Source organism: Anas platyrhynchos, chromosome 1, assembly GCF_047663525.1.
Source record: "Anas platyrhynchos isolate ZD024472 breed Pekin duck chromosome 1, IASCAAS_PekinDuck_T2T, whole genome shotgun sequence".
Taxonomy (NCBI): domain Eukaryota; kingdom Metazoa; phylum Chordata; class Aves; order Anseriformes; family Anatidae; genus Anas; species Anas platyrhynchos.
In genome coordinates this window covers 196,487,047-196,500,633 of record NC_092587.1, presented here as the reverse complement: position 1 = coordinate 196,500,633, position 13,587 = coordinate 196,487,047, and the positions used below count along the sequence as shown (strand labels likewise).

General features: G+C 37.7%; 1 protein-coding gene across 3 annotated transcripts in view; it reads right to left on the bottom strand.

Annotated features, from left to right (window-relative positions):
* The window catches only part of SLC36A4 (solute carrier family 36 member 4), a 154,785-nt gene that overhangs the window by 62,188 nt on the left and 79,010 nt on the right, over positions 1-13,587 (bottom strand). For all 3 annotated transcript variants that reach the window (XR_005264367.2, XM_072032782.1, XM_027467319.3), the window contains exon 10: positions 12,883-13,052. Coding sequence is in view for 2 of the 3 variants with exons in the window: in XM_072032782.1 (XP_071888883.1) it covers positions 12,883-13,052 (170 nt within the window). In the remaining variant the exon portion in view is untranslated. The remainder of the gene's footprint in view (positions 1-12,882; positions 13,053-13,587) is intronic.

Genomic DNA, 13,587 nt, shown 5'->3' with positions numbered 1-13,587 from the left:
GCATCATAAAAAAAAAAAAAAAAAAAAAGATTTATTCCTAACAAGAGGGCAATCAGACTTTTTGTGATATATCTAAAATCACATCTATACAAAACAAGGGGCTGAAAATTGGCAAAGGAAGAACAAAAATCTGAATACATACCACAATGCATATAATACAATATAATATATATATATGTGTGCTAGTTATGACATTGCAGAGCATCGCTTTCATTCTGCGAATGGCTATATTATATTTTTAATATGTATTTTTATATATAACACAAATATATGCATTACATATACATTATATATGTGTGTGTGTGTGTATATATGTATATATATGTATAAATACACACGTACTCCCTAGGTTGTAACTGTTAGAAAAAGATCTAGTAAGTCCCAGCTGCACAAGATGCACTCCTACTAGAAGCTGCTGTCAACAGATTATAGAGGTGGAAGAGTAACCAAAAAGGTAATGAGGTAGCTCTGTAGATTTAGCCAGTGCTCCTGACCTGCCACACTCACAGAAGTGTTAAAAGGGCAAAAAAATGCACAAAGATCCTGCTCTTCCCTGATCTCAGAAATGGCAGCTGCAGTAAGCGGCCTATATGCAATACTTCCCTGCTAATGAGGCACCACCCCTGTCTGTTGAGATACCCTGATTCAGAATACAGTATCACAAAAATTAGCTAAAAAAGCAAAAAATAAGCTTAAAAAGCAAAAATAAGCTACAAAAATAAGCATTGCTAATGCTGAACAGAGCACACAGCATCAAATTCCACCTCTTTCCTGCACTGGAAGCACACACTTCTCCAGCCTTAAGACAAATTTTATGAAAAATTTGCATTAATTTATTCATTATTCAGACCAGCATCCTTCTTTCAGAAGTGGCTGAAAACTTTGAAGTTAGTCTAACTTTGAGCACAAGGCTGAACTATGTGACTTTCTGTGGTCCCTTCTAACCTTAATTTTATCTATTAATCTGTGATTTTAAATGCTGCTTACAGGGGGTACATAGGTGGAACAATTTTATGCACTTAATTCTTTAGGAAACCTACCTTTACACCCACTAGTCTTCAACAGTGTAAATTATGTCTCAAACTAATCAGTCCATACCTGTAGCTAAATCTTATTTGACATATTCTCCTTGAAAAATTACAAACTAAAAAAAAGATTATTTTTTATTAAATTGTTTCACAGAGTGAAGCAAACTAAAATAGAAATAGCTCATTAGAATTGAGGCAAGTGATTCTACAGCAAATAATTGCTTAACAGTTTATCTGTCCTGGATTCTTCTTTACAGTACAAAACAACTTTGGCATTTAATACATCCTTCTACTTCTCCACTATTTTTATAAGCTTCTAATAAGCAGGAACTTAATATCTGACACTTTAAGTTAAATGCAACTGGCAGGAAGTCATCACCTCTGCAAATCGTTTACATTTACAAGATTACAAAGTTCAGAATTCAAGAAAAAAAAAAAAAAGAAGATAAATGGAAGAGTTAGTTTAATAAGAAAACTTAAGATACTGATTCTAACACTAAAAAAGCTGGTCACCCTCTCAAAACTTAAGCACAAGTATTTACAGATCTAGACATACAACTCCTGTCAATCTTTTACATCCCACAATTGTCATGTTACTGCAAATATCTTAACGGGTTGTCAAGTTCCACAAAATCATGAAACCAAACAAAAAATCCATCATACAGTCCGAATTCTCATTTTTGGGTAGACCTGTGTGGAGCCAGGAGTTGGACTCGATGATCCTTGTGGGTCCCTTCCAACTCAGGATATTGTATGAGATTCTATAATTTTTCCAAGTATGTTTCCTTTTCTATCCCTGAACAAGTTGAATTTTCTTCTTTATAGCATGTCAAAAATATTAGTAAGCTGATACACAGAAATTGTGTAGTGTTTCTAAAAAGCCACTCCATGGTCATACAAAAGAAGCCAGGTGACACCTAGAAAATTCTTAAAAGACATTTTGAAACTAAATGTCTCCAATTTTATTTCAAAAATTCCAAGCGGGTAATGCCAATAAATACTTCATGGAATCATGGTAATCCACACATAATTTCTCTTATTTTCAGAGCATAGCATTGTAATGAAAGATTTTATCATCCAGAAAGAGAGTATTTGTACAAGTATACCGATTAATCTATTAATTGTATTGCAGTGGTACAATAACGCACATGTGTACATGCAACTGAAAAGGACAGCAGATAGCTGAAATAATTCAAGAGAAGTAATATGTACAGCACACTTTTTTATGCGGGTATTGGATTATATGCAATAAATAAAGTTTATTTTATATGGAACTTTCACTTCTTCGGTTGTAATTGATTATTCCTTAAAATTCCTTAAAAAACATTACCATTACATCTATATTGATTCAGATGGAAGAGGTTCTTAAAACTCATAACCCTTTGAGCCCAACGCATCAGCCAATTGTTCACCCACTGTATCATGTTTTGGACATGTATGTTGGGCATTTTGTCCAGAAGGACACCGTGAGAGGCAATATCAAAAGTTTTGTTGAAATCCAAAAAGATTACATCAACTGTCTTCCTTGGTCAACTAGGTGGGTGGCCTTGTCCTGAAAGTAAATTAAGTTTTCTAAACATGACTTTTGCCTTGTGAACCCAAATTGGCTGTGACCAACGACTGCATTGTCTTTCAAGTGTTTTTCAGTAACTCCCAGAATAATCTCCACAATTTTACCAGGCATTGAAGTGAGACTGACAGCCCTGTAACTACCACAGTCTTCTTTCTCAGCCTTCTGGAAAATTGGAACAGCATTTGTCAACTTCCAGCCTACTGGGACCTCTCCAGATTCCCAAGGCCATTGAAAATAATTGAGAGGGGTCTTGTAATGACATCAGCCAGCTCTCTGAGCACCCTGAGATGAATTCCATCAGGCCCCATAGACTTATGTGCATCCAGCTGGAGCAGCAAATCCTGCACACGTTTGGAACTGGCTGGGAGTTTATCGTTCCCACAGACACAGTCCTCCAACTCAGGGCTCCAGGGGTCCCAGGGGCCATCACTGGCATTAAAAGACAGAGGCAATGAAGGCCTTAAATGTGTCTACTTAATGTTCCTGTTTATAAGCTGACCAACTTGATCAAGTTGTCTCCTCTGGTCCTCCTTTTACTGCTAACACACTTTAAAAAGCCCTTTTTGTCATCCCCCATGGTATTGGCCAATTTCAACTCTAATTGAGCTTTGGCCACATTAACTTTCTCCCTACAGTGGTAAACAACATCTCTGTAGTCCTCCTGTGCCTTGCTTCCAACATCCGTACACATTTCTTTTCCACCTGAGCTCCAGTAGAAGATCCCTGCACAGCCAAGCCAGCCTTCTGCCCCACCTGCTTGAGTTCCAATATTTTGGAATTGACCATTCCTGTGTTTTTAAGAGGTGGTACTTAAAAAGCACTGATGGACCCCAAGACCTTCAAAAGTAGTTTTCCAGGGGGACCTTCCTAACTAGTTCCCTGAGCAGCTTTAAGTCTGCTCTCACCATATCCAGGGGCAAAGTTTTCCTTCTGTCACCAAAGACTTTAAACTTGACTACTTCATGGTCTCTGTGGCCAAGATGGTCACTACCAGTCACCAAAAGGTGACCATAAGGACCAGGACAGCTGATCTAGAGGTTATCTCTTAGTTCCTTAAAGAATAATTCATCGGTGTCGTCATCCTGTCTGGGCGGCCTTTAGTAGTCTCCCACAATGATATTCTCTTTATTTGCTTGTCCCTTAATCCTTACTCAGAGGCTCTCAACTACGTCACTGCCAACTGCAGGCTCTGTACAGTCCAGCCCCTCCACTGCATAGAGCACCATCCCCTTCTGATCTGGTTTTCATTTAAGCTCCATTAACAGAATCTCTGTGAATCATTACCCCCAAAATCAACCAAAATGGTTCAAAATTTAAGGCACCTGAACCTCAAATGCAGAATCAAAGCAGAAATTTACAGAAAAGCAAATTTTGGAATCCTCTAGTGCTTCAGACATCCAATCTGCAGGTGCTCTGTCCTCAGACACTTCATCAAAACTGCTCTCTGATAAGATGAGGTATCAGTAGGTAGGATGTTCAGCTGAAACACTGTGGAATATACTACAAAAGGAGCCTGTTGCAATTTTCAAGCATACAATTAAGAATGGACTGCCTAATGTTGTATAATTATGGGTTAATCATTGCCTATGCACACTTTATTCTACCAGAGAAATGACTTGCTAATGAGTTACCAGTTTACACAACAGTAACGTGAGTCAATGTATTTTTCACTTCACTAAGAAATACAGCCTCGATAACCTTACCAGAAAAGCCTACATAACATGCAAAAGTAATTTAACTCTGCAGAACAAGACACAGAATTTATATTTTGATGTGTTGCAGAATAGCTAGGATCAGTAATTACTGCAAGTCAAAACACAATACACTCCATCAATTGCTGAAACACAAAATATGCAAAATATTTAAATACAAAATGTGTGGTTTTGTGCTGATCAGTGAATCCAATCTGCTCTTTTCTGATGAAATGCCAGAGCCAGCACAAGGAAGATGGAAGCACTTCATGCCACAGTAGGATGGAGAAAAGAGTACGATACCCTGTGTTTGTAAGTAGTAAGCTGTTCATTTGATTCATGTATCATAAAATCATACCATAAGGATATTCCTGTTCTTCCCTCCATCTCCTGCACCATAAAATACTGCTCCTCTGATTGTACCTGCATAAAGGTCTGAGTGCCGCAGTGCACATCACGTGTAGGAAAAGTTCCAGATTAAAAAGAAAAAAATGCAGAGAAAGGGGAAAAAAAATGAGGACACTTTTAGGCCAGATCAGTTCCCTGAACTACTTCACAGCATGATCCATGAGCAGTTATGCCAGCAAAGCAACAACACTGCCAATGGATATGCCAGCTATAGGTACAAGCGGGGAGGAATCCATACAGTGCACTTGCAGTTAAGGGAATAACTCGTCAGTCAGCAGCTTCAGGGGCGTTAAGTTTTCCTACTGATTCACAAGTTCAGCTCTGTGAGCAAGTAAGTTCACAACCCTTCAAGTCTGCTTCATGTCACTGCAGATGTACGTACTGCCTCAAAGCCATAAGCAATTAACAGTAAGGATAAAGCAATGACTCAAAATTATTCATTACATTTGTTCCATGTTCAAGCGTCTCCCAAACTCTGCAGCTTTATACTCCTACATTAGGGATTATTCAGATTTTTTTTTGATGCACAGCAACAGGAAAGAACATCAAACAGATGAATCCTTGAACACCATTTTGAAAACAGAAGGATTAAAAAGTAAATGGGGTATCACTTGTGATACAGCTCTTAAACTGTACTTTTATGTGTCTTGTTATCACAGTCTCTACACTGTGGAACATTTTGGTGTTCCGATTAACAAAATACACCTTGTCAACTGTGTGTTGTTGTATATCAAAAGGTGGGAAGAAAAACATATGTCACTTTCCTGAAAATAATGGGGAGATTTTTGACAACGTCAAGCACCATTACCTATTGTCTCTGAACTGAGTGCTAGGAAAGGGGTGCTTTTCCACCTGCCTTTTCCCTGATTTCACCCTGAGGAATTGTATCTTATGGGGATTTCAGATCTGTGACCTGCTGGACAGATGTGAAACAGACAAAGAATAAACAGAGAAATAGCCACTCCACTCAGTGAACGTGACAGAAAATCACTGGCTCCTGTTGAATAAGGTACCTCATAAATTAAATTCCCTTCTGAATCATACTATGCATATTAATAGGATGGGCCAAAATAACAAAGTAATGAATACTTTAAAAAAGTTGAGTTTTGATCCACAGCTCCTGCTAAAGAACTTTTATGTATGTGTATTTGTTATTAGGACATATCACCATTTCATTTTATTTGTAAACATACAGGTGGGAAATGATGAAGTGGAACAAAAGACAAAAGCAGGCTCGATGCGTTTTAAAATTATCGCTAGATAGGGAAAACGGGATTGAACTGCCAGTAATTGAGCATGATATTTGGCATTGTTCCTCTGTCATCCTGAGAAAGATTCATCACAACAAATGCTAGATATATTTCTCATCTTTCAACAAACCAAAGAAAGAAAGAAAGAAGCACTCTTTTAGCCCAATTCAACTCATCCAAGAGGAAATATCTAAAATAGATCAAATGAATTGTGCCCTTCCTTGCTTATAAGGAGTCTAGCTAGGATGACCATTTCAGGTGCAGAGGTCTAGAGAACAGATGTGAGGCCCTGGCCCAGGCTGCCCAGAGAAGCTGTGGATGCTCCATCCCTGGAGGTGCTCAAGGCCAGGCTGGATGGGGCTTTGGGCAGCCTGAGCTGGTGAACAATGTCCCTGCCTGTGGCAGTGGGGCTGGAACAAGATTATCTTTAAGGGTCCCTTGCAAGCCAGACCATTTTATTATTTTATGTTAAAAAAAAAACTCAACTCATGTAGCGCCTTGCACCTTAAGCCATGTATCACCTAAAAACTTTAGAGCACAGACCATCACTTAGTTTTATGTTGTAAATGGCGTTAAGGATCTTCAACCAGCACTTCACACTAAGTGTTACTGTAGCATAAGTACCTAAAAATATTTTAAATTAATATGTATATAGAGATCTTAAAATTCTTCCATTTTACTTATGCTTCAGCTACTCTAAATATTTTATTGGCACCATGCCATTAAACAGTGGAACAGATCTGGTAACCATCATGTTATCTTGTGCCTAGCTGTTGTGCATCTAGAACTGCTCTTTTCTAAAACCAAGTGGAGTTAAAATTGGGAAATATTTAGACAGGCACGACTGATAAATTCAAATGAATAATTGACTTATATTCCTATTAAAATTACACAGCAAGCTCAGGCAATTTTTTTTAATGGAAAAAGCTCTCTAACAGCTCAGTTCATGCTCAGCTGGATCAGCCATTCAAATTTGTTTCATTTCAAGCTAACAATCAAAACAGCTGACAGTTTCACCGATATCTCCACATCCATATTCACATGCAGTATTTCTTCATTTTTACAGGAGCACCGTGGCTTCTGGAATATAGCCCTAAATTAAGCCAGACATACAAGAAGTATCTTTATTTTTTCTATGAAAGAGAGATATTATTACTTCTCAATTCCAGCTTTGTCCATTCTATTTGGTGATGCTTTTCAGCAGCTTTTATCAAATCACAATATATATATATATCACTACTATCTAGAAATAAATCAAGACCAACTTATTCTTTAAAAACTAAGTACTACTTAAATTGTTCTTCTCTATTTTATTCCTTCACTTCTTCATGGATTTGCTGCCACCATTGACCAAGGGACCAACATGAAACTACAACAAGGGAGGGTCAGGCTGGATGTTAGGAAAAGGTTCTTAACCAAGAGGGTGGCCAGGCACTGGGACAGGCTCCGCAGGGCAGTGGTCACTGCACAGAGCCTGATGGAGTTCAAGAAGCATTTGGACAATGTTCTGAGCAAATGGTCTGATTTTCAGGTGGTGCTGTGTAGAGCCAGGAGCTGGACTCCATGATCCTTGTGGGTCTCTTCCAACTCAGGATATTCTGTAATACTATGATCCAGATGAAAACTATTTTCTCAATACTTCATTTTTTTGCAATTCTTCCAGCACCTCCAGCAAGCACAGTTTAATCTTTAATACCCTTCCCAGGTAACACAGAATTAAGACTTTGCTAGACATTAGGCAACAAATTTACATTTATATTCATCAAAAAAGTATGTTTGCTCAATCCTAAATTTATTAATCACAATTTCAACAGAGAGGTATCAATAAAAGTCTTGACGGTATCAAAAAAAGTCTTTAAAATCAATAAGTTTGATGCTCTTATCATCAATATTGCCTAATGCTTAGCAATTGAAGCAGATGATCTCAAGGTCTCCCATCTCTGAGCTCAGCTTATTTTCTAGTTATTAATACAAGAGAAATGTAAGGTTCCTGGTAAGGTTCCACAAAACTTCTCCAAACTTCCCACCTGCCAAAATTACCATGATTTTAGCGCCAGGTAAGAATGGAAGAGTTAAATACTTTCATGATATAACAGCAACTCATTTCAAGCCATTCTCTACACAGGACTCATTTGGGTAAAAGGTTTTTGTCTTGTTCTTCCAGACAAACTGGTCTCTCAAAACTTTTACAACTCTATGTAAAGATACTAAAAGGAATTATAGAGCTTTTTAAAATTCAGCCAGGATAGTCCAGATTTTTCAGAAACAAACGGAAAGGCTTCACACTCATACAATCAATCCCAATGTCCAGTAGCAGCAATCCCATCACGCAAGAAGCTCAGCCAAACTATGGCAAGATTTGGGCAGGGAGCCCGACTTTTATCCAAGCAGATACAGCAAACACAGACCCAAGCTATCTTCGTGATGCATTTTTAAGATGTAAAATCACCAGGAGCACTTTCACATTATAAAAATTCCACCCCAGCAAATATTTCAAAGAGAAAAATGAATAAAAAGCATTTACACTTCAAATAAAAATACAAATGAAACAGCAACAGAACCTCCTGAAACTAGATGGGTGCAGTTGTACGATCCGAACACGATCAGATAGATTTTCTGTCCTTTTATGTCTTACAAGAAGTGTCCCTGAACTATCAGGGATGAGCTGAACTGACTCACCAAAGGACAACAGGTGGCCAGTCTCCAGGCAGGGGCTGCAATGCAGGCAGCTTTTGGAGATCCTCAGGCACATGATGACCTACCAGGCATGAGGTGAGGACAATCCACACAACACTGTGCCCCCCTGTTTGCTCTCAGTGCTTTCCAGTCCTGTGTGGGCTCTCATCCCACTACCTCTGTTTGTATTTGTTCTTTACTTCTAACTTCACCCCACTGCAGTGATGCATAGCCCAGCTTTCAGTCATATTTCTGCCTCCCTATCCACACGCCCAGCTCTCACCTGCTTTCAACAGCGACCAAATCTAGTTTCCATCTCCACTCAGGACTTTCACCTGAAGTCTAGCTCATCCCTCCAGGGCCTGCCAATGCACAAGGTGCTCATTTGAGTTTGTAAAAGAGCACCTTAGCATTATGATTTATGAAGCGTGGTGTGATCCTTCAACTTGTGACAGCATACACGGTGAAGGAGGAGATGTACGTCTCTTGCAAATGAAATGGAGAGAAGAGTTCAATATCAAATAGCGTGGAAATCTTTAAATTATTTAAATTCAAAAGTATCTGACTTGCATTTTTACCCATGCAATTCTAAAGATACTATTTTCACACTAAACTAAGTTGGAAGAAAGGACAAAAGCAGTAGGGAACAAGGTCTGTCAAGTCGCTTGCACTCACTGTGTCATCATTCAAAAAGCAAAATAAGGGATTTTAACCAAAGTATGCCTTTGACACTCTCCCAGGAAAAATACTCCTTAGTATTTGCTTTTATCTTGAATAATAGCGTCAATCTCAAAAATGCTGCTAAGAACAGATCTGAAATTTCAGATAGCTACAGATAACATTGTTTTTAAATCTATTTATAACTTCCTTTCTGAAATGGAAAAAAAAAAAAAAAGACTTTTATTAAACAGCTTTAATTATCAATTCTGTCTAGAAAGATTGTCAAGGTGATCTCACTGTTCATCAGGAGCTGCTCAGTTTGCAAAGAGCAAGGCTGACCTGCTCCCAGAGTGACCGACATCCAGCCCAGCCAGGCACTTCCCAGCAGCTGGGTGCATTCCTCCCCTGTCCCAAGCTTGAAGGTTTGGTTCAGATGGGCCACATTAGGGGTGAAGTGTATGTTGCACACTTCAGATAAGGTCTCTTTTGTGAAGCACAAGCAGAGGAAATACAATGAACAAACCTAAAAAGACAAAGCATGTTTGTGACCATCCTCCTGCAGTACTAGGTGTCAAGAAGTGATCAACTAAATAATGAAAAACCATAAGCAAAAGGAAAATTTTTGGATGCACACTGCCTCTCTAGCAATTTGTCAAGTCCTTTCTTTCTAATAAACCTTACCAGAACAAAGAAAAAAACCTTCAGAGTATGATTTTTCCTAGCAAATGTTATGATATACTGCAATAATAAAACCATGACCTCACTGATTTTTATTTGAAAAATGCAGCCCCCCCCCAAAAAAAAAAATTAGCAATAAATATCAACTGATTTTTCAAAGCTTCTCTTTATAGGTTAGTGTGTTATTAGTAATGCAGCTACAGTTTCTCTATTTAGAAATATATTTGTATATTTTCAGCAGGCAAAGTCCCTTTCATCAGTGCATGACCTCTGAATGGTCCAGACATTACAACATCTTCTGTCACCAACATGAAACTGATGTCTCACTGAATTCTCTTCTAAAATTCAATTTCAAAGGGTTTTTTGTTTGTTTGTTTTTTAAATAAAGAAACACTTCCTGAACCTTATTAGGAACCATGTTCTGCATTTAGTGAAAGTGAAGCATTATTTAAATCAGTTTTGGTTTATAACCAGAATTCAATGAAAATGAAATTCAGAGAGAAATGGGAAGCAGAAGGGGAGTGTAAGCATGGGAGCTTACACACAATGTTGTTGGGGGAAACAGAATAGTAGAATCTGTATAAACCACTTGGCAAAAAATGAAATGCCAGCTAGGATAAACACAACAGACCCTACAACAGCCTGGTAAATATTAAACATGTAAGAGTAAGCTTTCAGTTGTACATTTCTGTGCCTTGCAGTAAACAATTCAATACTTTCAGATATCCCAGTAACATCTGTAGCAGGTCCATTTTACAGAATGGCATCACAGGTAAGTTTCAATTACACAAATTGGGTCCAATTTTGCATACTTTTTTTTTTTTTTTTTTTTAAGAAATATAGCACCCACATTATATTAAACCATTTTAAAGTATTCATTTTGATTCCAAAAAAGAAAGACTATTAGCTGCTGCCTTGTAATGAAACAATCAAGTACCTGAAAAAATCACAATGGACAACTGTCTGAAAATAAAAATAAGAAGAGAAAAAGAATAGATACCTACATACTTCTGGGAGAAAGGGACCCACCACAATCCATGCTTTATTGGATTCTTCCTGTCACGATTCACCCAACTGTAGTTAATTATACCTAAAGGCAACCACTCAATTTTCAAGTCTAGCTCATACGGTTACCCCATGCTTATTTGCTTCTATTTCTTTTCACCTTTCACAGAGTCCTCTTGCAGATTTTAAAGTGAATTCATTTTCTTTTTTTTACTTCCTTTTCTTTAAGATTGTTCCCCAGTTTTGCCTTCCCAGATTACGCATTAATAACAGAGCTGAATAATAAACTTGGAAAAAAAATAGGGCTGAATATCATGGAGTCCCTTATAATTTTCCCCAAGTCAAACAGACAAAGGTACAAACCTATTCACCACAGGCTTTGCTTGCACCTCAGAGAGCATCCTTCACCTACAAACACTCAAAACCTACAGCTGTAAACAACTGTTTGGATCTGCAAGTATTTCAGCTTTTCAAATACACCATCCTATTTTTATCAAGCAAAGCTATAAGGGACACATAAAGGGCAATAGAGAATGAGTGGAAATGGAGGGCTACAGGACACCAAGATATAGTTATGGCTGGGGAGTTTATGGGGTGGAAAGACACTAGAAAACATTTTGGAGCTTGAAGCATTTTGATCAAGGTGTCTCTCAAGTGTTACAAGAGCTATTCATCCATCCTCGATCTTAAAACCTTAAGAGTTCCACTACACACCATGAACACTAAGTATGATACAGGCTACATCATGCTTAAGGAAATCTACAGTTCCTTATTCAAGAAAGTTTTCACTTTTTTTTTTTTTTTTTTTTTTTATGTATTGCCCATAGCAGATGCGTTTTCAGAACAGCAGGTTATTAGAACAATGACATTTCCCTTTGCTTACTGCAGTAATTAAATTGCACCAACATTAAACAGCTTCTCTCAACAGGCTTGACTGTAAGAAGGTCTCACTGGATGTTCAGGTTCCTTAGACAACAGAATTATTCGATGCTGCCCCGTATGTTAACCACTGCTTAGTGTTCACCAAGAGAACCGAATGAAAATCTGTATTTGCCTTTTCCATCAATATTTTCTCCCCTGAAAAAAATGGTTTAGCATTTTTTGCTTAACTGTAGCTTTTGATTCTTTTTGAAGCAAGCATCTGTTTTTAGTAAAAATGGTGGAGTCTTGAACTTTTACTGGAAACAATTTTTTATAACACTTCTGAGAAAAGCTTCAAATGTTATTCAGCACTTTTGATGAGAGCTGTAGAGAACTAACTTCCTCCTCAGTTCATCATCTTCAGGAAGGTTGACATGAATGAGACCGTGCTCACCATTCATGCTCACCATGGCTACTGCTGTCTCCAGTGTTTAGACTAGGTGTGAGAGAAGCCCAGGTGCATCAGGAGGGATGGGAAGAAGTAGAAAGAAGTAACAGACACTGAGGGCAGAGATGCAAAACTACCTTAGAGCACTGTCATTGAAAGTAACTGGCCCTCCATGAACTCTGATCAAATATCTATACTTGCCTGTGCTAGTTTATGGGCACAGGGCAGCACACCACAGGCTTAATCCTGAGGCTGACAAAACAGAAAAAGGTTTTCTTTGTGAGCAGCACATACAAAATCACATAAAGAAATGTTGACATGAAATAGCAATATGAATTTCTTTGAAATGTTATTCTAAAGAAATATTTTCCTACTGGCAACAATTATTGGCAGAGTATTATTGATGGAAGATACGTCACACCTACTAAGAAAAATGTGCTTAAAATATAATACACCATTAGATTCACAAGTTCATGAAAATCAAAACATACTGAATCATTAAAAAAAATCATGTATGCTAGCCTCCAGCAAAACATGTAAAAAACAAGCAGGCCTCAGCAACACACAATAGCAAGCTTTTTAGGGGTGTTCTGTACATACTTACAGGTTGAGCAGACTAATAGTGTTCTCACCGCAAGTTCACAGGGTAACTTCCATTTCTGTTCCACTTTGGAGGTGATGGTTGGAATGAGGATCTCTGCAGGAACGTAGTACTGGATCGAATAGGTCACAAAAATCCCGAAGGAGTACAGAATTTTTACAGACTGATACAACCTGTTCAAAACATTTACACACATTCAGGTAAGTTGAAAATTCTTCATTAAAAATATCTCACTTTTTTTTTTCTTTTAGGTAATTTTCTAACATATGAATTTGAGAATTCATTAATAGTTAAGTAAGTAAACCCTCATATTTTCAATTACATCCAGATTCTTTATCTCATATTTAAGTTCCGTATATTTAACAAGCTTTAAGGCCTAACAAAATGCACTCAATGATTTTTTTTCTCTTCTCTGTAAGTTTTACAAAAAAAGTCTCCACAGTTGTTAAGTTGTTAACTAAAAGCACTGGTAAAGTGACTATAATTTACTTCTCCAGGGCTATTCTTGACTAATGATGGTAGCTTTTTTCTCAAAGTATATATCAAAAAAATACACGACAAATAAAACAACCCCCTCCAAACAGATGGAAGTTGTAGACAGATTGTTTCTAAAAAGACTTTTCACACTGGAGAGAGGACATCTCAGGAAATGTTACTTATTAAGATTTGAAGAAGTACCTTCTAAAGCTGGAAAATATCTGTAAATGT